Genomic DNA, 26709 nt, shown 5'->3' with positions numbered 1-26709 from the left:
TGACTGTTCATGACATTGACTGCTTACTATAGAGTTTTTACGCCGAATTTTTCTCATTGTAACATTCGGTTGCAAATCTATGTACACCAATAGTTCACGCGGTGTTTGTCCGAAGGTCGAATTTTCATTCTGTGAAACCCACTACATAGTACTGTTTGTGCATGACGTATGATGACTCATGCGTCACATGGTCCACCGAGTTTATATATTTGGCACATGTGATCAGACGGAGGCTTTCGGAACTGGATTTTTACTCAACCTTTTTTTAGAAAAGCGAAGTATGGTACAAAGACTCAATATCCACCAAGTAATGTATTCGAAACCTCTGAATTGTGGTTACGACTTGCCATTACGGGAAGTATTGGCCTCAGAGTATAAAATTATTTACAGGTCGGAATAAGAGAGCCTTGCAAAAATTGTCTTGTGAATTTTGCTGTGACTTTATTTGTCTTTTTTGTTGTTTTTCTGTTTCTTTTGAACCATATATGGAATCCACAGAAAAACAAATGGAGGCATTCTCTGTACTTGGTGTCCAGATGTAGTCGTGAGTAAATAACGTTTGAGCTAAATGAAGCAAAGACAACATTCACAAACGACAAAGTTTAATCACTCACCTTATATATTATCAAGCTATATGTTGCTTATATTGTGAAATCAGAAGGTAACACGAAAGTGACCATAAGCATTTCCGACAACATCACTACTGGAATTAGTGCACATAGGTAGGGAAATTTAAGTTCAGCGCACTTTTGTGAGTTTAAATCCCGGGGGGGGGGGGAGTATAGTTTGGTAACAATTACCGCATTTCGAAGGACTCCAGATTTGAGAATATGCAAATTGTCTGGAGTCGGAAAGTTAAGTTTTCCTGGCCTGATGCGTGTGTAAGGCGTCTCCGATGGCGTCAGTTAGAGTAACATGAACAATTTAACATTTATCAAGTATCTTAAAACTTTATGATCGCTTGGAGGATCAAATCAAAAAATGTTTATATAATCAAGTGATGCTTGTATACACGTGACATTGTTAAAATTCAACCCACGTACATCACATTTGCCAACGCATGCGCAGTCTTTAAGCTGTTTTGTCTGCCCCCATCTGCTACGAAACAGTACTTTCCACCTACGCATGTAGGTGTCACTCTGAAACACTAACTTGGTGTTGGAAGAGTGGTCAGCAGTTAATCCAGTGCAGTAGAAGAGATTTGTTACAATTTTATTTGACGGTTAAAGCGGTATTGTGTGTGAAGTCATTGAAACTAAATTGATGGATAATAATAAATAATCTAATTAAAAGATCGGATGAAATTCCATAAAAAGTAAACGAATCTTCATGTATTACTTTCGTGGGCGGTTTATTTACATTGGACCACAGTCCGTGATTGAACCCGGAAAAATCAAACTGTCAAAAGTGTACGCGTAGAAAAACATTAAAGTTGTGGAATAACAGAAAACATGATGGGGTTCAAAGGTCAAGTTTTGAAACCCTTGTCATATTCATCCCTTCAATTGTATCCCGTGAGCTTTCGAATGTCTTAAACCCCCATTAGCAGTATCTTTGTCGCATTTTACTTACCAAAACAACATCCACTCTCCGGAGAGATGTTTCAGATTCCCGTTGTTAAATTATATTGTCTTTGAAAATGTCACTATTTCAATCCTTGGTGATGGTGTACATTGGTTGAATAAATTCAGGCACTTTATACATGTAGATTAGTGGCTGCCATATTTTTGTGGCAACTCAATTATTCAGTTTTAAAAATCTAAGTTGTGTGTTCGAAAACTTTTGATGGTCAAACTTTGATAAGCATTGTTACATGAATTTCATTTGATTTCTAACAATCTTTAAATAAAGTTATCGAAAAATATGCAAAAGATACAGCTAATATGGCTTTGTTCACCCCATTTCCCTGTAAACAGGTCTACACTTACAATTGCAAACAATAGGGTTGGGTCATACCATGGTGGTGAAGAGGTTAGGAGAGTCAGTAAATCTGTGCAATAACTATACATAATTATGTGCTATGACTTGACATAACTTTCAAGATTTTCCCGAGTCACAGATGATAACGGTGTATTGTTGAGGACCTTTAAAATCTTTCTAAAAAGAATAACATTAAATTGCAGTGAAAAGCAGTTTACGTGAATGTGTCAGTATCACAGACTGTGCATATTCAGTATGATATTACATGATTAAGACTTCAATACTCCTGTACAACGTTTTACATTTGTTATTGTTTATGAAATGTGTGCATGTGAAGTAACGTGTGGGATGGAGTATTTCGTAGACGACGCTACACCTTTGCCACATTGAATGGGAAAACTTTAAAACTGCCAGAATGCTGAACTGGGAGATACTGTGTGTTTCATGGGTGGATGCATGAGCATTGTAATAATTATTGCAACCGTGTTCAATGTGCTGTATATCACATTCAAACTTAAAAGTCCTCCGAAACGGCGAGTTTTGCATACGTTCTTAGCGACAAGTTTGTAGCATAGGTTTTCCTCAATAACGGAAAGCGGGAAAAGCTTTTGTGCAAAAATTGCCCTGTGAATTCTGCTGTGACTTTATTTGTCTTTTTGTTGTTTTTCTGTTTCTTTTGAACCATATATGTACATCCACTGAGAAACAAATGGCGGCGTTCTCTGATGTTAAGACGCCGTCGAAAAGTAAAGAACTCTTGAAATATAAATAAAGCAAAGACAACATTCACAAACAGCAGAGTGTAATCACTCACATTAGCAAGCTATACGATGCCTATATTGTGGAATCAGAAGGTAAAACGAAAGTGACTACTGCCAATGTTATATGAACCACATTATTTCCGACAACATCACTCCTGGAATTAGGGTTCATAGGTAGGGAAATTCTGTAACTTCAGCGCACTTTTAGGAGTCTAAATCCCGGGGGGGAAAGCACAGTTTGGTAACAATTACCTCATTTCTAAGGACTCCGGATTTGAGAATATGCAAAATTGTTTGTAGTCGGGAAGTTAACTTTTCCTGGCCCGATGCGTGTGTACAGCGCCTATGATGGCGTTAGTTGGATCAACATGGACATGTTTGTGAATCTAAGTTCCAAAAAGAAAGTAAATTTGATAAAAATAACCACATTTCTAAGGATTTGATAACATACAGAATTGTTTGGAGTCCGAAAGTTAATTTTTCCTGGCACGATGCATGTATAAGGCGTCTCCGATGACGTCACTGTCATTTAGAGTAACATGATCAATTTCATATTTATCAAAAATCTTTGAACTTTATGACCGTTTTTGGGATCAAATAAAAATCTAGCCCACGTACATCACATTTACCAACGCATGCGCAGTCGTCGAGCTGTTTTGTCTGGTACGAAACTGGATTTTCCACCTACGCATGTGTCACTCTAAAACACAAACCTGGCGCTGGAAGAGTGGGTTTGGTTAGGAGTTAGCCTGTAGCAGAAGAGATTTGTTACAATTTTATCCGACGACTAAACTGAGGCTAAAGTTGAAGGTTTTCCCAAGCCGTTGATGATAAGGACGTCCTATTGAGGACCTTTAAAAATCTTTCTGAAATTAAAGGAGTAAAGGAGTAATCAGTTGACGTGAATGTGTCAGTATCACAGACTCTGCATATTCAGTATGATATTACATGATTACATGTAAGACTTCAATACTCCTGTACAACGTTTTACATTTGTTCGTGTTTATGAAATGTGTGCATGTGAAGTAACGTGTGGGACGGAGTATTTCGTAGACGACGCTTCACCTTTGCCACATTGAATGGGAAAACCTTACAACTGCTGAACTGGGAGATACTACGCGTTTCAAGGGTGGGTAAGCATTGCAATAATTATTGCAACCGTGTTCAATACGCTTCACATTCAAACTTACAGTTCCCCCATAACGGCGAGGTCTTTCATTATTACGCAGTGTGCTACCTCCCTGGCCTTTAAAGGAAGCAATTTCTGTGCGGAAGGGTGCCATGGTGATGACCACCAAGTGACCTCTGGCGATGTTGATTGCATTTCTTCGCAGCCAATAGTTAGCCTTGAAGATGTCGTCACAAAAGTACCGGTCAGTTTAACCAATCAAGTTCTAGCAATAGATCTTCCGGGGATTTCCGAGAGTTCTGGGTATCATCACTAGAAAACCGTGCGCTATTTATACACGACGAAAAAAACCGTCTAGCATTTACAGACAGAAGTCTGTGCTAGAGCTTGGGAGTCGGTTATTCACACTTTGCACAGGAGCTCTCAAGCGTTTATCTGGCGGTATTGGACAAAATGGTCGGACAGTGTTGTGCATTGCTTACGGGTAAGCTATTCGACGCATAGCCCTGCGTAGAATACTGTGTTTTCCTAGCGTTATATGTGGTCGGAGGCCGTATAACGCAAGGATCACAGTATCGTACACAGGGACGGACAGCAAAACATGTTCTCCTGCATGACGATAATGAATCCAAATAGTATATTATGAGCTCCACACTACAATGACGCCCTATCCATAGACTGACAAAAATCTTTTCATGGATGGTAAACCTTCGATATTGCAGTTTTCAGTCGGTCTCCCGTATTCATTTAATCAGTGGTGGTCCATACGTAAGTGTGAGTAAATTTTACCTCTGGCTTCGGCTCTTTTGATGACTAACGCAATAAAATTGAAAACGAAAGGAAAAAGGTTTCGTTGGATCATACTCTCACTGATATTACCACTTCATGATTTAAATTCATGTTCATTTACAGAGTTTTTCTTTATATTCCAGTGGCTCTTTCACTATTATGTAATCTCAATGTCATCGCTGCCAAAGAGCTTGATCGACCTGTTTCTTCAGACCTCATTCAACCAGGAAGTAGAACCAGCAAAATTAATCTCGACGTAGAGGAAGATAAAATTGATGAAAGAGTGAGAAACCTCGGTGTCGAATCGAATCAGCATGGTCTGAAACCAACGACTGGCTATGATATTGTACCATGGGTATCTCCTGGTGCGAAGAGAAGTGGGCTGTCAAATCTTCTACCCAAACGACCAGGTCTAAAACCGACTACAGGCTACGATATTGTACCGTGGGTACCCCCTCAAGCCGACGAGAAGTCTATAGACTATCGTAATATTATACCGTGGGGACCCCATATACCACCTCATATATTAAAAGCCAACGAGGAGTCAAACATTCCCCGTGATGAAACCCCAGGCATGTCGCAAAAAAACGAGCAAGGCAGCGATCGGGAAATGACAGATAGTGAACGAATTCGTTACATTGAAGAGCTGGATATCGGACAACATGAGGCAAATCAGGATAAGAAATCGCTTGGTCTCAAACCAACGACTGGCTATGATATTGTGCCGTGGGTACCTCCTAAAGACGGACAGCCAAACGTTCCCCATGATGAAACCGCAGGCATGTCGCAAGGAAACGAGCAAGGCAGCGATCGGGAAATGACAGACAGTGAACTAATTCGTTACATTGAAGAGCTGGACATTGGACAACATGAGGCAAATCAGGATAAGAAATCGCTTGGTCTCAAACCAACGACTGGCTATGATATTGTGCCGTGGGTACCTCCTAAAGACGGACAGTCAAACATTCCCCTTGATGAAACCGCAGGCATATCGCAAGGAAACGAGCAAGAAACCGATAAGGAAATGACAGATAGTGAACTAATTCGTTACATTGAAGAACTAGATATTGGACAACATGAAGCAAATCAGGATATGAAATCAGTTGATCTCAAACCAACTACTGGTTATGATATCGTTCCATGGGTACCTCCCGGTCCGAAGAGAAGTGGGCTGTCAAATCTGCTTCCAAAACGAACTGGTCTCGAGCAAATCCCTGACTCCACATATGAGTGGATACCTCCTAAAGCCGGGCAGCCAGACGATCTTCTCGCTACCGGTGAGAAAGACAAACACGCAAACTTAGAGGAAATCAACGTCTTCAGTTTGCTTAAAGATGGCGTCGATATTGATGCACTCTATGACGAAGTAAAGTCTGAACCGGACACTGTTATTGACGAAAGTGATGGCACATTGATCTTTAAAGAAAACGGCACAATGTTTGAAATTTACGGACTTAATGAACTTGAAGAGGAAGATGAAAAAGAGATGAAGGAGATGTCGACGAAGGCCATGGATAACCAAACATTCGTCATCATGAACAACGCTAAGCAAGCTACAAAGTCAACACCGATCAAACCTGACAAATCGGCTAAACCAAAGCTTCTTCTATCATCATCAGGTGGCGGTTTAAAAGCTAAAGCCAATACAGGCCTACCCCGACTAAAGCCGTACAAACCCATGACTTCTCATGGGTTGCTGGGTCCAAACCGCAGACCACAACAACGCCTACTCATGGCAAATGGTCCATCAACTCGCGATCCTACCTGCCCTCCGGCCAATGGAACAAGAGATATTACGATAACGGATGGCTTTTACAGAAAGGTGAGCTCTTTCGGGGTGAAAAAAATCCACAGGGCCATGTTATATCAGTTTGACCGGTCACAAAATTGACACAAATTCTAGATCTGCTACGTATTTTAGGAATGAGCAGTACACGAATGGTGCTTTTGCCCCTCTGCATTTGTAAAATTGATAACGAAATGTTTAATTCCTAACTGAAACAATCTCAATTATCGACAGAGGAATTTTTCCTTGGAAACGTTTTTTTTATTCCAGAGCCATGTGTTTTGCAGAAACCTTAAAATGAAGTTACTGTTTTAAATTTAGGAAGTAAATGACATGTTTATTCGCATGTATGTAGAATACTCAAAATTCGCAGTGGTCTGTTCCCTGTAATGTTGCTTTTTGGGTGTTACCATTATGCCATTACAACATCACTTCATGTCAAACGGCTCCGTTGTTAGTTGTCTTCCGGGAATCTACTTATGTAGGGACTGAGTTCACTGTAAATAGACCCCTTTCTAAACCTTGAATAATGATCGTGGTTATTTAATAAAACAGAAATGTTATAATATTTTCCAAAAATAAATGAGCGAAAGTTCTAGCAACAGTTCAGGTCTTTCTCTTTCGAGGCGCATACTACATCAATTTACACAAAAGTACAGATAAGGTCGTCAAATTCGGACACTAAACCGTCGATGTATAATGTCTTTACCCAGTGGGCAAACATCGATAACATTTCGCTTGAATCAAAGTCAACGTGACGATTTGAGCTCATCCAGCCTCGGAGAAACAAGAATTTTTATGAAGTATCCGAAAGCAACTGAGCTTGTTTGAATTCAGCTGAATAACACTTCCCTTTTTTGTGTGTGTGTCATATCCAGGTAACCGATGACCGTGTGGAAATTTTAGCAACTTCGGTGTTCCTTGGCCCTGACAACGCCATCTACGACCCCTGCAAGGATTTCTATCTGCAAGCTGTTACTGTGACTGTGAAAGGTGACATAAAGTGGAAAGGTCGAAATGTCTACATCACTGCCGTAAACTTGACTGTGATCGGCGAGAAAGCGACGATCGACGCTTCTTACCAGTCGGCAGGGCAACCGGATCACAAACTAGCAGCAAGAGATGGCATGTCACCAGGCGAGGCTGGACAAGACGGGTAAATGTTTAATATTTAAAATTGTTCCGAAATAATCATTCTTAAATGTTCTTTGGATGTTTTAAAAATCCTTTGTTGACGTAAGGATCCATTTTGGTTTAAATGTTCGTTTTTTCTCTTCTCTGAAAGCGCCAAAGGTGGTAACGGTAACCAGGGTGGGGACGTAAAGATGCACATCGCATTCCTTTTCGGAGGTCAACTTGAGGTCATGTCAACTGGAGGTCCAGGAGGACGGGGACAGGATGGTGGCAATGGTCGTGAGGGCGCTGCGGGATCACCAAATACGTATGTTTTTTACATTGTCTAATTTTTGAATGTTCAATTACGCTCGAAAATAATTTTCCTTTGTCCGTTTACTTCAACAATTCATGCTTTGAATACTTCATATGTTTCCATGGAAACTTTATGTTGAAATCAATGTTAGATACCTCTTTATATTGATTCAAAATACTAGTCTTCTTGCAAAACCTATGCATGACGTCATCACCTCTTTATGATTACACGTGACAGATAAAAATCTATTCTTCTTTATTTGTTTTAAGTCATTAACGTTACCAGACACCTAGTTCTCATTTGTCTGTTTTCGTGTCTTTTATAATCCACGCTGAAATTTACAATATGCAGTCGGTGTACGTGGGTGTCATTGCTGTGCGGAAGTTCACAGCTATACATTTACTTGACTTTCGGTTCTCCTACAGAGACTATGATGCGTGTTGTAGGGGCCGTTCAACAACAGGCAATAAAGGCGGCAAAGGTGGAGACGCTGGTAAAGCAGGCCAACCTGGTGATGGAGGTCAGTTGAATACTTCCGTCGCAGGAAGTCACTTTGTCGGTCACTAGTATATGTTTCTATCCAGAAAACACTGTACTGCATCACATAGCATCAACGAACACTATTAACCTTTGTCAACGTTTCCAATTTTGAAATCATTACATGAAGTAAAAAGTTTTGGTGTTTTTCTCCAGCGTGCCTATAGGGGGAGGTCACAGATTGAACTGACCTACAACATTGGCATATTCATATTCAAATAAAGACACTTAGATCAAATAAGAAAACTGGGGAAAGTGAAGATATTACCATTTCATGATCAAATTGTCCGATATTAGTTCCGAGCATGTTTTCTTCTCCAGTCTTTCTGTTTCAAAGGTTGATGACCAAAATATGGAAGCGTTTGATCGACGTTCTTATTTCCTCATAGTAATTTAACCATGTCTACTTCTTCCTCGTAATTACTTTGGGTTTTTCTTTTCATTGTTCTCATCTGTATTAAATTGAATATGTCGACCGTGTTTTGCTACTTGGTTTTCAACTTCGCTTCATTAGGACCAGCCACTCAGCCGATTTCGATTAACTTGTAACCATAGAAACTCTTTCTTAATTTCAACAAAATGAAAATCAGGAAGGGAAGTGAAAGCTATTTATTGCTGTAATATTGACGATTTAAACTTTTTCCTCTCCCAATCGCCACTGAAAAAACTCAGTTGGACCCTTGACATTACAAACCACTTGTACACCGCCCTCCTCCCATTACAAAGATTCCCATTGTCATCTGCCTACCATATAACCCTTCCCTTTTCAAACCCCTACAAAAACCTAATCCTTATCTCTCAGAGCCCTGTTGGGCATATGTACACGGCAACTCCACGGACCTGGGTTGTCAAAACACCATCTGGTCAATCTGAACGGTTTGGTTATGTCGGCGTATTCCTATCTCCCTAACTCAGTTACATCAATTGTTTAGTGGGTCCCTGTCTAAATAAACACCAGTGGTTAGCGAAGATGACGGTCGAGCAAAATAATAGCATTTCTGCGCTCATGTTGCAGGTGATTTAAATAATTATCACCTGCCCTTTAGTCGACCGCTGACAAGATAGAAAAAATTGCCCGCCCGCCATAAAGCGGCTTGCGAACGTTTTATTGGCAATCTCTCTGCTCTGTTTCAATTTCAACATGTGTGTAAGGTTCATTCAGTCGTTAAGAAATTCCATTAGCTAATCGAAAAGTTTTCACACGCAGGACGCGGTGGTGACGTCACTTTTTTGACGCTTAATCAGACATGGGAGGACATTTACGTTCTGTATACAACTAGCGTACCATCGGTTGATGTGAGTGGCGGAGAGCCAGGTGAACAGGCAGAGCCAGGTAAACCTGGACCTGGTGGACCTGGCGGTATGGGAAGCAAGACAAATTGTAGGTCACATGGAATGTTATGGTGGAAGAAGAAGAAGTGCGAAGGCTCAAACGGTGCCAACGGACCGAAAGGTAATTTTAACTTTGATAAGACCAGTTATTAATTGAATTCATAGTCTTACGTAGAAGTAGAAGTCAAAACAACAATTAAAACCCCTTACTCTTACTGGAGAATGAACACAATTGTACAAAAACAAAGATGGGAAACCTTCCTACGATTATGTAAAGTAGGCTATATGAAAAGTTTATCGTGCTTTATTTGCAAGCCGTCATATTATATCATTCATTTCAAGGATGGAAGTTTTTCCGCAAACTATGTCATCGTCATGTGATACAGATTGAAAGTTTCGTTTCCTCCTTTCAGGTGATAGCGGAGCTGTGGCGCCACCAGCGGCCAAAGCCAAGAAGGGTCCCGAAGGCACAGCCGTTATTCGATCAATCGACATCCAAGAATTCTCAAAGTACATCTCAAAGGAAATGGTTCAAGTGACCCTGAGAGAAGGAAATAAGTAAGATTTCTCTTCTCATTCTATTTAAAGGGAGGGTATCGTCGGAACAGCGCTCAAAAGATGTATGGAACTGACTAGTGTAAACTTATCCAAGCTACGTTGGCAATCGATGAAAGTTAGAGCTTGTTCATTATGATGTATATCGTAAAATTTAATAGTTGCTGACTATGTTCATCCCATGCATGTAGATATCGTGCATGAAATACAGTGTTTGTAGACAAGTAAGTCGCAAAGGCGCAATTCCGTCGACCCCCTTCTCTTCTGCAAACGTGAAATCAAAGACGCTACAACTGTCTGTTCTGCCGACATATCTTCCCCGTGGCAAGTAAACTTTACAGTTCAACTATAACACTATTAACTATTAAACTGTTGCCATTGCCTATACGGAGAAGTTAAGATAACTTTGTGCGAGAGTATTTTTTACCTTTGATGGTGCCGAATCCTCCTTTAACTCGCGGGAAAAGAAATAAATTGTGGGCATTAAAAGAAAAACACACCCCATATTCACAAATATAGTGTTGCTGTAGTACTACATTTTTGTCGACTTAAAGATCCATTAGCTGTAACTTTGGTCATTTTTTATTTTGTTTGTTTCTGTGTATCATCTGCAGTTTCTGGTAAGAATCCCTGAACCATGGAGAAATTCCTAATATTTAGCTCATAAAAATACCCTATAGAGTAATCTGCATTGTTATTCTTTAAGTTAACTTTTGTATTCAGGTCCGGACTAGAATACATTTATCAACAATAACAATGGTCATTTCATATATACAGGTGTGTTGGCAAGCAGGACACCGAGCATTGGTCATGATGATCGGATTATGGTAAAATTCTGTAGTTGATACATTGAAACAGAGTAGTGAAAAATTAGTCAACAGTTACAGCTAATGTTGACTTATGTTGACTTGATTTTCAGAGGAATTTCTTCTAACCACGTCTGTTCCACCATTCCTTCATGCTCAAATGAATGCCAGTACAATGATAAGACTAATATGAGTGACCATTGCAAACTGATGACCTTTGTACAGCGTTAATTTGGTTTCACGTTCTGCCAAGTGAACATAGGTTTCCTGAACGCCACGATCAATCCACTTTAGGAAGTATTCACAATTTAAGAATCCAGACAGAAATAATATTAATTAATAGCCACGTATCTCTGCGTAAAATTAGGGTAAGAAAAGATCTTTTTCCCTCCGTAGGCCAATACTACACTCCTGACATAACACCTTTACTATTTTTCTTGGCGTAGGTATTACAAGAATGGCGAGTTTTCATCAGCCAGAGATGTTTACCTGTGGGTGTACTACACGGGCAGATATTCCAGTGACCTTGAACTGCAGAAATACGCCAACCAGTCTTTGTTATATCTGAGGCAAATAGCACATGGTAAGATATTATTTTGTGGTTATGGCGTGCTTTGTGTATGGAGACCTTGATCTATAAATGTGACGTTCTAATTTACAACCCTAAGCTGAATTATTGCCAGTCTAAACCACAGGAGAAACTGTGTCTGAACCAAGCCTTTATATATTCGGTCATATCTTTCGGTCTTCATACAAACGTGACGATGATCGATTTGTTGGTTCCGATGGGGATTATCTGCAAGAAGGCACTTGGGTTGATTCTTTACCGCCACCATGTTTTTAAATTTCTTTCAAGGTCTTGATTACTGGGCACATGGACCAAATAACATGCCACTAAGTTCATACAATAGTATCTATGACTACCTGACCAATGATATCGTGCCCTACGCCAGACACGTGGAGTCTGACTACAACGTCTACTTTGACAAAGCCACTGAAATGCAACGAAGACAGGCCATTATTCAGGAGTGTATGGGCCACAATGAATATAGCATGGATGTCCTTGATAAAGCCAGAGAAGACAAAGTTCAGGAATTTCAACAGGTATTTAGAAAAATAAATGTCCGTGTCATATATCTCTCATTTCTGTCAGTCTTCATCTCTTACTATTAAATCTGAATTTCTTCTTTTTGAATTGCATTTTTCAGTAATTTAAAATCTTACACAAACTTGAATCCATGTATTTACGTTCCTTTAGCCGCAACTTTTTATGCATTTTCGTTTTTGTTGTATTTTTGTTGTATACAGGATCTTATAACACTCAAAAAGTCATTTTCACTGATCATGATTCATATCGCTTTAAACATCCTATTTTCCCGCGATGATTACCACTGATGTGTGTATACTGTCTGTATTGTCAGATCAAATCGGAACTGTCTGAGCTGATCCATCTACAGCGTGAAGCTCGTGTGTCAGCTGAAGGTATCTCAGCAAACTGTAAAAACGCCGTCGATATATACCTGGTCAAAAAGAAGTCTAAGATGATTTTCAAGGACATACTGAATATCATTGGTGCCGTAGTTAAAGTGTTTACCATAGCAATGGGAGGTCAGTTCCAGATTTTAATTTCGCCTCAAGGAGCTCATGCCATTGTTATTGTTGTTGTTGTTGTTATTATTATTATTATTGTTGTTGTTGTTGTTGCTACTATTGTTGTTTTTATTATTGTTGTTGTTGTGATGATGATGATGATGATGATGATTTTTGAGGATTTTCACGATATATATATATATATATTTATTTATTTATTTATTTATTTATTTATTTACTTATTTATTTCGAACTCCAACGCAGATTTGATGCAGTTTGAAACCATATACATGGTCGCTGACAGGGGGATTTTAGTAAAACAGATAAAATATGTTTTCCGGACAAGAAAGCCAATTAAAACAACACACAACCAAGACAACAAAATCAATAACAAATATATTTAGTTTTTTTTAAACTATAGGATTGATAGGGTTCAATGTGTAACCCGTTCACTACAATGGTTCGGCCCAAACTCATTGCTATCAGTTGTAGGGTGTGAACTGGTTAATGACTTGTAATATTCAAAACCTCACTAGTTTCTTAAATTGATATCATTTTCATGTGACAACGGACAATAGATGTCACAAGTTAGAAATAATTACATAAATTTCTGGCATTAACGTACTGCTAATATCACACAGGATTTCAATCACTGGCGGGTGGTTTTGGTGAGTTCGTTGGAGCTCTTGAATCAGTGAAAGAGCTCCGAGGAAAGAGTATTTTCGACAAAATCAAAGGCGTCGACACCATTATCAAAGATATTGGCGGAATATACAACGAAGCAAAGGGTACAATTGTGACAACCATTGATTCTATCGAAGAAGAGTATGAAAAAATTAAGCAAGCTCTTGAAATTCAAGGAGAAGAAAACTCGGTCAAGATTGTCGCCGATGGAAAAGAACTACAAAAGGTGAGCTATTATAGACTCATGGATATTAGACAAGATACATTGTGAGGTAAATGTTTTCATCTCTAACTGTGCTGCAAGTAACTCCACCGAGGAAATATATTGGTGTCAATTTTCTTACAAATGAATGGCTTTTGTGTTGTTCCCGGCAATTTTTTTTTCGATCACGCGTATTTAACACTTTAGTGACGTCATTGTACCTCTTTTTTGTTCACAGTTATTGGAGCAGTATTTGTTCCTTCCAGAGTGCAAAGACGCAAAGTCACGTATCCAGGCATACATGGATATATCCCAGTAAGTTCATTACCCGTAATAGGGCAATAAATGATTTTCATAGTGACGGTTCCTTGATGGAATATTTGTTTGATAAATGTTGAACATTTTCACACAAAGTTGTTAAAACTCAGTTGATCAGTTAGAAGAGATAATTGAGTGCGAAAGTAGAAGCGAGACTAGCTGTGAATGCAGAGAACAAATAGAGATATTAGAAAAAAACGGGCACAGATGGTTGGCACGATTGTTAAACAAACAAGTCAAAACCTTACTTGATGGATCGTAGGTGGATGGTGATGAGAACAGGAAAATGAATCATACAGTATTAATTTTTGCCTGTTCTAACTGTCAACCATTTTGTTGCCTGTTCTAACTGTCAACCATTTTGTACGGTAATACTCAAGGGTTGGTTGTCTGCATTTCGGCGATTGACAAGGCGGGGTGGTCTGTTTTCATAGTCACTGAAGACGATGTCACAAGATCTTCAAGAGCAACTATCAGACTCTATAGTTACCTGCTAAAAAGTTCAAAGAAAACTACCTTCCTTTTGGAGATCGTGATCTGCCATGTGATTGTAACAGTGTTTACGATTCGAGTCATATTACTTTCGTTCCGGAGGTTTCAACGATACTTTATTGATGGATAGGTGGTTTTTTTTCTGTTCGAAAATAATGTGGGTTGTATGTGTGTGAGTTGTGTGTATGTGAGCCAGTATCAAGTCATAAATGGAAAACAAAGAGTTCCCTCTGGCAAATTATCGTATATCACCTCAAAGTCTGTATTCACATGATTAATCTTTCAGGTCTGTGAATGACAAGATCTTACACCATGATTCAACTGTGCTAAAGATTGCGTCGCTGGATGCTCAGTACGAGGTTCTACAACTTGAAGAGTCGCGACTTCGAAGTGAAATGGGTAAGGGATATGATCCTACCGTCATCGATTATGCCATTGCAGTGGGTCGTGTCTATACCAATCTGAAAGACGCAATCGTGGATAAGATGAAACGCCTCCAAGAGGCCTACAACTACCAGTTTTTGGAGAATCGTGTTTTCAAGTTCGATGACACTAGAGTAGCACTTCTTGAAGCCTGGCTGGCCAATCAACGAATTCAGATGCTGGACAAGATCGAACAGATCGGCAATCAAGTCCAGTTGTTCAACCAGGATGCACCGCCTATGACCAACAGCATAGTCCTAAAGAGAGAAGACTTCCCTGCAGACTTTGAAAACATGGACCGTACTGGCGAACTATGGTTTGCAATTTCCGGCAAAGAAGATCAGTTAGCCCCTCTTACACATGTGCACATGCTTGATGTTCGTGTATGGTTTCCAGGTGTCAAAGTGCGCGACGACAGACTTCGAGTGTGGCTGAAACGCTACGGATCCTCTATGGTGTATGACCAGAATGGTGAACCGTGGACTTTCACACATGCACCAAGAACCATGCTGTTTGACTACAACGTGAAAGATCTGACGCTGTATTCAGGAAGAAAATCCTCTAGCAAACCTGTGAATATTGTCTATGTTGAGAACACTCGGGTCAGCGTGGATGATACAAGTGATTACGTCGCCCTAAGTCCCATAGGCCCTTGGGCTTTGAGCGTCTCTCCTCAGTACAACCCAGATATCGACACACGTAAGGTGAAAGAAATCCACCTTCAGATGTCATATTCGTTTTTGGCGTGCTCCCTTCCGGTATGTCCACCACGATCCTTTCCTCATAACTACTCTGCAGACGCTGAAGCTGACTCCCCTGACTGGTCAGATGGCGATTATGACGAGATAGATGGGCCAGAACCTCATGAAATGCCGATTCCGGATAGTCCGGACGGCAAGAAAGATGTTAAAGAAAAGGACGATGGTAGTCGCATCTCAGTGAATGCGTTGATTGGCATAATCGTTGCTGGAGTGTTGGTGGTGATCATGCTTATAGCCATTGGTACGATCAGCTATCGTCGACGTAACAGGGCAGATTACGACAACGTGTCGATGACGTGGGATTATTCAGATTCGCAGTCGTCCGAAAGAAGTCCCCTGACTGCCGCCCAATCAGAACATGTTGATCCCTGGGACAGTCATAACAGGAGAGATGAAGATGCCGCCACTGCAAACGCTTAAACACGGACAAACAGCCAGTATAGAAATGCTTTAAAGACAGTTGAAGTCGATATTTTGTGTCTCAGATTAGCTAGCTATTAGTGTATGAGGATTGCAAAATTCTCATGCAATCGTGCGTTTAATATGCATGGATTAGGCAGAGTTAGATTCACCTATCATCCTCTGCTAGCTAGATTCATGTCGGAGCTTGATCGACCAAAATATCGGGGCACTGCTTTTCATGATTCTTCAAGAGCAAACGCAGCTTGTTCGCTTCGTTTTTGTCGTACAAGGGCTTTGAAATATATAGATACAAAGTATACAGTAAAGTCATAGTTTTGTTTATCGAGATTTGAATAATCGTACTGCAGCAATTTCAAATTTGAACAATTTATGCAATCTGAATATTACCCACACTCTTGACACTTTTGTCATTTTAAAAACTTACGATCCAGCGTCGATTTTCAAATGATTTTTACTCAAAGGAATACACAGTGATGGCATTCAACTTTAAGGGAAACTGAAAGGTTTCTTTCTAGGTAATATCTTGCATTGTCAGCTGGTCGATCTGAGCCATAGCACCTTATGTCACCCTGGCCCTTTAAAATAGAAATACTCCTTCTTTGAGTCAATATTTAGAGATTCTGAAATTTAGCTGGACGGACTCCTAGAATACTTGGTACGCAGAATTAAATATACGGAAGCCGGATTTGCAGTCAGCACCTACTCCGTTAAGTCGTTTCATTTCTCTTAGCTCAATGCTGTGGTTAGTAAGGTATCAGACATGACGATGCACAGCGTTTGCTACAGTTGTTATTTATTTTGACCGTTTTGCAGTCATTTTATAATTACCTGACAGGTAACACGATTGGAACTGATGTGGGAGAACTGTAGCTATATATTTTTAAAATTTTTCAAACGTAATGATTAGGTGCCCTATAGTTAAAAGTTGCAATATTACAAATGTCATAAAAGAAAGTATATTGCAAAAACGAAAAGTAGATGAGCTTACATTTGCAGATTATAAAATCAATATGACTACATGAATGTATTATGACAATTTATATGAATATATTATCCCAAATTAGTGCCAATCGTGTTCCTGTATTTTAATCGAAGGTTAGTTAGTTTGTTTGCAGAGTACGATTTATCAGTCACAATTTTGAACTACCACAGTGAACAAACAGCGTCAAATATGACAGAAGCCATCAGAACACCTGCTCAACCAGCAGCTACAAGTTAGGATTCAAATTGTGTTGTTCTACGTTTTGATTAAATTGTTTTATAGCGAGGTGAATTTTCTTGAAATAAAAAATTCCCTTTCTATATATTGTGCAGGTGAAGTTCGTATGTTGCTTTATCACGACGATTAATTTAAATCAGATGAAAGGTTGTGCAGTCTGAAAATCGCGTTTGGTTTTTAATTCATAATAACTTAAAAATCGTCTGGAGTTCGTTGTGTTTTCCATGTACACACTTTTTGATTGAGCAGAGAAAGCATCAATGAGTATACACTTTACACTTTCCTTGTCGTACTACGTTACCATGGAAATACATCAATGATTTTAAAGAAACTTCTCTACGAATCACAGTCTTTAAATTTAATTGTTGATGTCAATAAAAACCTAGAGAACTTTGACAGTTTGATATCAAATGATTAATTACCGTCCTTTGATAGATACTCATCTAAAATTCTTTACGTTTTCAAGTTTTCCTTCAGGGCAATAACAACGCTATACGTTATATAGGTTTGTAAATCTTATGAATGCGTTCTTGCAGGCAAGAATTTCAGGCATTGTAATATAAAGTGTGTTCGAATATTTTGACAAATCAGAATCACTTTCTGTACCAGTCAGTGTATAAATAAACATCACAATGCACGAGTGTTGTTGTCACATGGTCAATGAACGGATTGACTGCTTAAAATGCAGTCGTGATCACCTGGAGCTCAATAATCAACCGTTTTTACAAGAATAATTTGTTTCGTGTAGTCAGCGTGGCTGGCTAACACACTTGCCACATTGTTCGAGTGATGATGACGTTGCATGATGCGCTTGGTGATTTATTGTCAATCCATTTCCCAAAATAACTTGGGAATTCCATCAGTCGCATGCGACCACACCCAGTCAGCCAGGATAGGGAAGGAGCTGATCTTTCCTAGCAAAGTGCGCCCTCTCTCTTGACTTGCTCGGCGTGTCTTTGTGGTTTGTACACAGGTCTATGGGGCGCATAGGCCCAGAGCTGAATAGATCCCAGGTGACTGTGGTTTGTACAAATACTTCTTGAACACACGAAACTCCTGCTGATTGTGAATTTCAAGTACATACTACCTCCATATACCATTGAGATAAATATTTATAATGATAATCAATGTTTATGCGTAAAGTGGTTTTAGAACCATGTCGAAAATGCGCAACTATTCGTTTATTATCCTGAGCTGCAAACAAACATATTACAAACATATATAGAGCCAACGCCCCCCCCCCCCCCCACCCCCGCCCTCCCTCTGGACACTCCAAACTAACGTTATATATCGCACTGTCCCTTATTTTCCAACCAAGCGCGCTAATGCGCTAAAAGGCCGTTCAGAGAGTGTTTTAGGCATTTACGCGAGAAAAAGCGCAGATCGCCTTTTTGTGCCATGTTTACTGATTTTTGGCCTCCGCATAGTCAAAACGACGCTGCTTTGACCCCCGTCCTGTTATATTTACATGCTATGACAGGGCTCGAAATTAGCGGCAGTCCCGCGTCCACAGATAACAAACTTTTTCTCTGGGGCTACCAAAATCCATAAAATAAAAGGTAGCCCACACGGACTAGCAAGGCTTAGCCTGGGACCTGAAATTCAGTCATCACTTTGGGACGAGCTAAATGCAGTCATTACCCAAGCTGGATTGGCCTCAACAACCATCAAACTTTTGAGTATCACTATCGTCCATTATACCTGTTTCCTTTAGTTTAAAGGTGTGCAAGTATTCACATCAAACGACTAGAAAATTCACTTCATGGACAGAATCTTGAAAAATAGCTTTTCTTGTCTGGTTATAGCGCAAAAAGATATCCCCGGACTAAAATATGCATGGGCTACCAGCCATTGTCACTGAGTTACTACCAACTTCAGAAAATGTTAGCCCAAGTGGACTACCGGGGAAAAAGTTAATTTCGAGCCCTGTGTGAATATGATGTCACTGATTTTTGCTCAACTATTCATGGGTTAATGGAAATATAAAGCATTTTAGTGTGGACTATAAACACTGTTTTATAGATTTCGATCTGGTTAAGAGTGGCGGCTCATTCAAAGGAACTGACTAACTTATTCTGGACATTGGAAGGAGCGAGAGTTTTACGGACCAGTTGGCCGATGTGTTCGAAGTATAGGAAGTATTTCTTTATGTAGCGTTTTCTATTTTTCTTATTGTTATTTCTGTCTTATTATATCATTTACTTGCTTATCACACACAGAGAACACCAGACGGAGTAAGTCGGAAATTATGTCGCCCCGTTTAGCTGGAACATGATTCGAGTTGGAGATTAATGTGAGCAAATTATATTAAGGAGGGAGGTTATGTTGCTTTTGACGATTTTTTGCGGTTTTTTGCGCCTAGAACACTTTTTGTGCCAATGACAGAGAAATTCTCATCTTTCTTTGCTTTCTGCGATTTGCAAAAAAAGTCCAGAAAGACCTCATCGAACACGCTACAAAATTAACTGTATAAATATTATAGAAATAACGGACGACGCGCTGACCATTAACGTTTATTTATGGGCAAGGGCGAGAGGAAAGCCAAAAATTAATGAGCGAGGCTTGCCGAGCCCGTTAATTGGCTTTGCTCTCGCCCGCGCACACCATTACTGTGTATTATAATAATATTTTATTGCTTGCTTGTAAATATAGGATTTACATCACATTTGTGGCAATAAAAGTGTGATACAAAAATAAGTTAAAATTTTCTTCAATAAAGAAAGTATTACAGTATAATAATAGTAGCTAATAATAAATATAACTAGGTATTTCTTTGTTTGTATAAAGTAAAAATATAATCTGCAAGTTGTTCATTAAAAGAGAACTCTTGTTTTGTTAGTAGAGAAATAAGCTGATTTTCAGTATTGTCGTTTGGGAAGTTGATTTTACTGAAAAAGTTCTTTCTTTGGACTTTGTATTCTGACAGACTAATAAAAAGTGTGTTTCATCTTCAATACTGTTGGTGTTACACTGATTGCAGTATCTTTCAGTAATTGGGGTTTTTGGAACAGTGTGTCTTCCTTTTTCAATTGCTAGATCATGATTGCTAATGCGAAGTTTGGTGAGTAATTTCCTTTTCTCACCTTGTAACTGTGTTAAGTAGGGTTCTAATCTAAAATGATGCTTTATTTTGGCATACATTCTTAGTTTACTATTTTCATCAGTGATCAATTTTTTCCAAGAGACCTCATAATTGTTTGTTAAATTTGTTTTCATTAATCCAGTTATAACTTTGTGGTGTTTAAGTGATGGAGCTTTATCAAGGAGAAAGTCCATTCCATTGTCTTTAATTAAAGCACTTAAACAGTTAAACCAGGATCTATTGTTAGTGTTGTTTACCATTTGCTCCAGAAAAGCTTCTTTTGCGAGATTATAATGTGGCAGTTGTACGATATGAAGCCAGTGTTTAACAATATTAAGTTTGATCTCAAGTAGAAGTGGGAATTGTCCTAGTTCACCCTCACAGCGGCATTACAAGCTTGTCTATTACACTGTAAAATGTTCTTACAAAATTTGAGGTGAGTTTTTTCAATTGCTGATTTATCCCACTTCTTGTAGTCCATGAAATCTTGTCCCCAAATCTCTGAGCCATACAGTAAAACAGGTTTAATGAAAACATTGAATAGATGTAGGGAAAATTTTATCTTTTTGTTGTGCAATAAAACCTTTTTAAACTATACAAAGATTTTGCTGCTTTATCAGCCAAATTTGTAATTGTGTCACTAAAACTGCCATTTGATTTAATTGTCAGTCCTAAGTATGTATAGCTCTTAACAGATTTGATGCATGTACTACCATAGTTAAATAAGTGTTTATCTATCAAAGGAGATTTACTAAATTAATTGCTTGGGTTTTCTGTAAATTAACATCAAGTTTCCAATTGAGCAAAATGTGTGTAGTGTCTTTTTCCTCTGTGTATTTGTGGGCAGTCACGTGGTTCAGCTCGACCAAAACGCGATGGACAGGGCATGGTAATACAACAATATGAACTATATTGGGATGCTTCCATCCAATAGTCGGTACAGGGGATTTTTGCATCATTCTCGGTTTGCTTTTTGCCATACATACTTATAAAAAACTTTTTTTTTAATTCAGTGCGGAAGAAAAGGAAAATTCTCAGATATATAATAAATGAGTTGCAAAAAACAGTGACAAACTGTTGTCGTTGTATACACAGAGCACGCCAGGCAGTAGTTTCATAATCCCCACCACTTTGTGGACGATAACTAAAGCAAATAATTCGATTTAGCCAGTACCGACATGTAAATATCGATTTTCCGACGTATTAGAACTTATTTTGTAATTACTACATGGCAGAACAATGTGTTCTTCATTTACTGGATGAAGAGCAGTTATTTCACTAAAATGTGGTGACTTATGGCGAAAAACGTCCCGTGTGTCAATAGCCAACTTTTGTCTATTGACAGGCGCCTGTCAATAGACACTACGAAAACAACAAAAAATCCTTATAGGGCCTAAGCGTCCAGAAACTCCGGTCGATGCTGGGTCATGTTAATTATAATACGACACCACACACCGGATCGCTCAGTATAGAGTCAGTCGATAGTGGCTAACTCTCTCAATAACGAATCTGGCTTCTCCTCCTCGAGGACGAAGATGACTTCATCACACAACCAAGAGCGTAGGGGATACAAAACAAGAGAGCGGCTGATGAAGGAACCCCATTTTTGGTTCCGAAACACCGTTAAGACGAATCACTCAATCAACAAATCGGTTTACCGGGGACCCAGATCACATGGCTAGGGTCAAAGCACTATCGATTCACCGGTGTCTCGCCATGTATTCCACACAAAATAAATGCAATGATCCTTTTATTCACCATATCGTAATATTAAATAATCTTGGTAGAGCCGATGTGTGGAGTTGCCCTCTTAATAAACCGGACTTTGAAAACAACCGAACAACACGTAGGCCAACACAGCTGTGTCATCGAAGCTCATCTCTTTCCTAAATGACACCACCTATCACTGATATTACTTGTGACTGCTTTTCATACTCTCAAAAAACACCAAATACCTAAAATCATGGATCAGGTCGTGATCTCGCAGGCGGGCTCGCAGGTCGCAGTTTCAAACTCGCAGGTGGCAGCTAGGCCAGAGCACCCGGAAGTCGCAGGTTGCAGTTTGAGAAAAACACAGGACGCAGGTCGCAGTTTTGAAGTCGCAGGTCGCATGTCGCGACCGGATTTCCATAGGATGTACCAAGTAAACATCTCTGCAACATTTAAATTTTACGATATTCATCGTTAACAAACATGTTTTAACTGTCATCAATCTCCAGCGTACCCTACATAACGGTTTTTACATCGGTCGTAAGGGTACCTGGCCCCGGTGGTGGCAGTCCCCGGGTTGGTGGGTACCCATGCGCGTTACCAAATTCACGGAAAAGGGGGTGTTTTTCTTCAGTCATCTCGGAGATTCTAGGTCCGTGAAATCGAGAAAAAAGGGTACTTTTTCAGAGTAACCTCCGAGATTAGGGCTAGTCCTTTCATAATCTCGCTAGGACACTAAATCTGGTCTAGTCTTCACTCACAAAGAAAATATAAAACTCCAGATCCAAACGGATAAGGAAGATGATTGTGTATGAATGTGACTAAAATCAGGTGAGGACAAACATTTGTGATGTATGTACATGTATACAAAGTCAACCTCCAGGGTCAACCCTGGAAGTCAACATACAAACCTCCTAGATTTCGAAAATAAGGTATGTTTTTTACAGCTAATTTCTCCCAGATTTGCCAGAAATAGGGGTGTTTTTCTCAGAAATATTCTAGGAAAGGGGGTACTTTTCAAACTTAGGGATGGACCATTAGACCTTGGGAGGGGGGTGGTCACAATGAAATGTGAATTTTTTTTTTTACTATTGTACATTTCTGAAATTTTTTTTTCCAATTGAGATTAGCTGTGCAATTTTTTTTTTTTCAGAGGAAATTTCAGATTTATAATTTTTTTTTAGTTCGTCGCTGTCTGAAGATAAAGAGGGCAAAGATGTGGTGCCAAGCACCACAAGCGGCCACGCAAGCGGTCAAGGGGGGGTGAGGTCAGGAGAGGGGTGTCCCCCTGCCTCTGTTGGAGCTTTGAAAAATAGAGATTAAAATGGTGTCATGTGGTGGCATTTGGGAAGTAATTTTGCAGGGGGTGGTCAGGAGGGGGTGTCCCCCTCCTGCTGTTGGAGCTTTTGAAAAATAGAGATTAAAATGGTGTTATTTGGTGGCACTTGGGGAGTATTTTTGCGGGGGGGAGGTCAGGAGGGGGATGTCCCCCCTCCTGCTGTTGGAGCTTTTGAAAAATAGAGATAAAAATGGTGTTATTTGGTGGCACTTTGGGAGCATTTTTTTCGGATTACACATCTTCCTCTGAAACATGGTCTTCTTGCTCCTCAGTAGCTTCCTATAGTTTTGAAAATTGACTATTTTGGTTTCCTGGCTTCCCTTTCTACTGCGTGGTGAAATGCCTACATTCACCCCACCAAACATCATGCATATCTCATGATTTACAATTGATTTTGACAAGCTGAGAAGCTAAAATAAGCTAAATAATATAGTTAAATTTGCATATTTGTTTTTTAGAGCAATTGTTGCCCTTTTTGATCAAAACATCTATTTCTCTGTAGCAGCATGTCCAAATTGATTGGATGTGTATAGATGTGTTGAAATTTCAATATTTGTCTTTTGGGCAATTTATGCCATTCATGGTCAAAAAATCTGTATTCTCTGAAAGGGCTTGTCCAATTTCTTTGAAATTTGCTACACAAAAACGATTACCATGCAGATTTATTCAGTATTTGCTATCGAGAAACTTTCAAAGTTCAACCCTTTTGTGTGTTTTGTGTTGGGATTTGTTGGATAGATGGCATTCTACGTAGTGTATTGTTGAATGTTAAAACATATGTTGCTGTTGTTTTTTGAGGCTGTTTTTGAGAAAATGCCTTTCTAAAAGCAAAATAATACATAATGACTTGATATGTTGTTTTATCATTATTGACGTGTTTCTACTTGTTCACCCATCTTGCATTCATCATTGCATAAAATGCTGTAAAAAAAATGAAACTGATGTGGCCTGCATCTGTTTACCTTGATCTTAAAAGGCAAAGACAACTTTCTGTCTTGACAACCATACCATAGTTTCAATGTTTTACCAGTGTACAGCTTGGTTTGTACGCAGGAAACAAGTAGAAAACAGGCTCTATAATTTCATAATTTTCAAGTGATCAGAATACAAAAGTCCTGAAAAGATAAGATAATCACAACTTCCAGTATAAGGGATACAGTCACTCTAAATGTATAATTAAATTAAAAATGTGCCTGGAGGATGTACTAAAAAGTACAGAAAGTTGCTTTCTGTCGGTAAAATCTAAAAAAAATTCAAAATTTTAAAGAGTTTTGCAGATTTTTTTTTACGCCTTTGTCTTCTTATTTATTTTTTTTTTATTTTGCAAACTAGTTTGAAGATTTTTTTTTCCCTAACTTTCTGCTCTGAAATTTTTTTTTTCTGTTTTTGACCACCCCCCTCCCAAGATCTAATGGTCCGTCCCTTAGGTAACAAGCATGGGTACCCACCACACCGGGGACTGCCACCGCCGGGTACCTGGCAACCATGAGCGGCCACCTTCGAGCAGAATTGACCATGTTCCGAACCGCGCGTGACATTCCGAGATATCGCGAGAATATGTGGTTCGCAGTGGACGCGTTCTCGCAACACAGGACAAACTGCGTAAAACAGGACAAGTCGCTAATTACGTTAAACACTGCATAAAATATATGAAGTTGCAACCTTTGCTCAGTTCTGCACTTTTTCTAGTTCCATACAAAGTTTGACTTGTATTACTAAGCTGGAAACCTGTTTCTACGGGTATGTATTAAAGTCTCGCGAGATCTCGCAATCAGCGGAAAATCGTCTATTCCGACGACAGCCCGCTTTGAACAAACTTTCGACCAATGAGCGTTGACGAATAAAAGAACATACAGCGTACCAGAATAAGACAATTTGGAACGTCGTGACGTCAGTGTCATAGACCTGTTCACAAACAATAGCTTTGCATAGGAACAGTTTCGTCTCTAGACTTGGAAACGTCGATAGATCCTGTCAAAATTTCCTCGCTGTTTTTGGGAAAATCAGAACCATTTCTGTACCAGCATAATGCTAGGATTATTAACGATTGCCGTACTTATCAGTAGCCTGACAAAGAAGAAGAAGAAGAGTGTGGTTGAAGGGCTTGACCTTGACAAAGACTTTGAAAGGTTTGTAACATTTCGAATATGCTGTGTAAGGTTGCCATAAAAACGAACAGTGTTGTCATTTTATCTACAAAGGCAATATGAGAAATTGCCAGAAATTCTTTAGAATAGAATTGTCATCATGAATGTTCACAGTTTTGTCTGTAGCTATTCTTGAGGAGTCTTTTCTACGACGAAAAAACCAGATAACAAGTGTCCCTGTCATCGTTTCCAAATCAGCAGATCACATTCTATTTGCTAATCACACTGTTATTCAAGACTACATATGTGGTATTTATTTTCTACTGCTTTGTCTTTCACCTCTGCAGACTGAGTTTATACAATGAAGAACACAGAGGTAGCTGGGCTGAAGTGATCCACACCTGTGAGATATGTCAAGCTGAGATCTCTGTGAAAGAGATGGCAACCCAGACACCAGTGGATTGGTCAGACAAAGATGACATGTCTTTATCATCCCATTGTGCTTCACAGCCACTATCATAATCCATGCGGTCAATAGATGTAAACTGATCACACTGATCCACACATGTATGGAAGATTCCTCTGTCAACCATTGTGCTTCACAGCCACTATCATAATCCATGCAGTCAATAGATGTAAACTGATCACACTGATCCACACATGTATGAAAGATTCCTCTGTCAACCGTTGTGCAATTATTGTCCTACTGTGTTTTGGAGTCATAACAGTCAACTATACAGCCAAAAGATACAAGCTCTGGTAATGACAAGTTTTGCTTTCGGATTCACAAAAGATTTTTATGTTTTTCTTCATTTACTAAATAAATCTTTTATGTTTAAATTTGTAACACCATTGGTGTATGATGACTCCTCATAAACTATAATTGTCTAGAAATTTAAAGTTTTTTTCTAATGACTTTAAATGTATGTACATTTAGCTAAGTCTGAGAATTTGGCTGATCAATAAATTCTACAAGTACATGAAAAGAAGCACAGACTTTTAAGACAAAGGTAGAATCACTATCAAAGTGCTACATATATAGACCCACGCTGTGAGAAAGCAATTCTTCTACCAAAGATACAGAACATGAACAGTTGCAGTGTTTGTGCACAACTTGAGGAAACCACTGAAAAGTGTTGATAACTATGGCAACATTAATGTGTCCCTTGTCATGACCATGTTGATTAACTGATGTGAATCCTGCCACATTGAATAGGGAATCCCATAACATTTATCAGCTGTCACGCCTATGGTGAAATATCTGATAGAGTTTTAATGAGAAGTACTATACATGGTCCTCTGATATAGTCTATAAATACAGAGATGGTTAAAGGT

The 26709-nt window shown here is 39.2% G+C and overlaps 1 protein-coding gene across 1 annotated transcript; it reads left to right on the top strand.

Moving 5' to 3' along the window:
• The first annotated feature begins 3857 nt into the window (after positions 1–3857).
• On the top strand, positions 3858–17797 carry LOC139141807 (uncharacterized). The gene is made up of 13 exons (XM_070711468.1): positions 3858–4294; positions 4743–6421; positions 7264–7541; positions 7671–7826; positions 8240–8334; positions 9559–9804; positions 10097–10241; positions 11491–11627; positions 11901–12148; positions 12466–12652; positions 13276–13544; positions 13759–13835; positions 14617–17797. Exons 1-13 carry the CDS (start codon positions 4264–4266, stop codon positions 15932–15934), a joined length of 4866 nt encoding a protein of 1621 aa, XP_070567569.1. The 5' UTR covers positions 3858–4263; the 3' UTR covers positions 15935–17797.
• The last annotated feature ends 8912 nt before the right edge of the window (positions 17798–26709 follow it).

Source organism: Ptychodera flava, chromosome 10, assembly GCF_041260155.1.
Source record: "Ptychodera flava strain L36383 chromosome 10, AS_Pfla_20210202, whole genome shotgun sequence".
Lineage (NCBI taxonomy): Eukaryota > Metazoa > Hemichordata > Enteropneusta > Ptychoderidae > Ptychodera > Ptychodera flava.
Note: the sequence above shows the minus strand (reverse complement) of the source record. Positions and strands in the feature narration are given on the sequence as shown.

What these genes read in the sequence shown, in the direction of transcription:
- LOC139141807 (XM_070711468.1), top strand. Translation starts at nt 4,264, where the DNA reads ATGGTCGGACAGTGTTGTGCATTGCTTACGG. An exon ending in GTGTTGTGCATTGCTTACGG is followed by an intron (nt 4,295 to 4,742) that starts GTAAGCTATTCG and finishes TTTATATTCCAG; the next exon opens with TGGCTCTTTCACTATTATGT. An exon ending in CGGATGGCTTTTACAGAAAG is followed by an intron (nt 6,422 to 7,263) that starts GTGAGCTCTTTC and finishes TGTCATATCCAG; the next exon opens with GTAACCGATGACCGTGTGGA.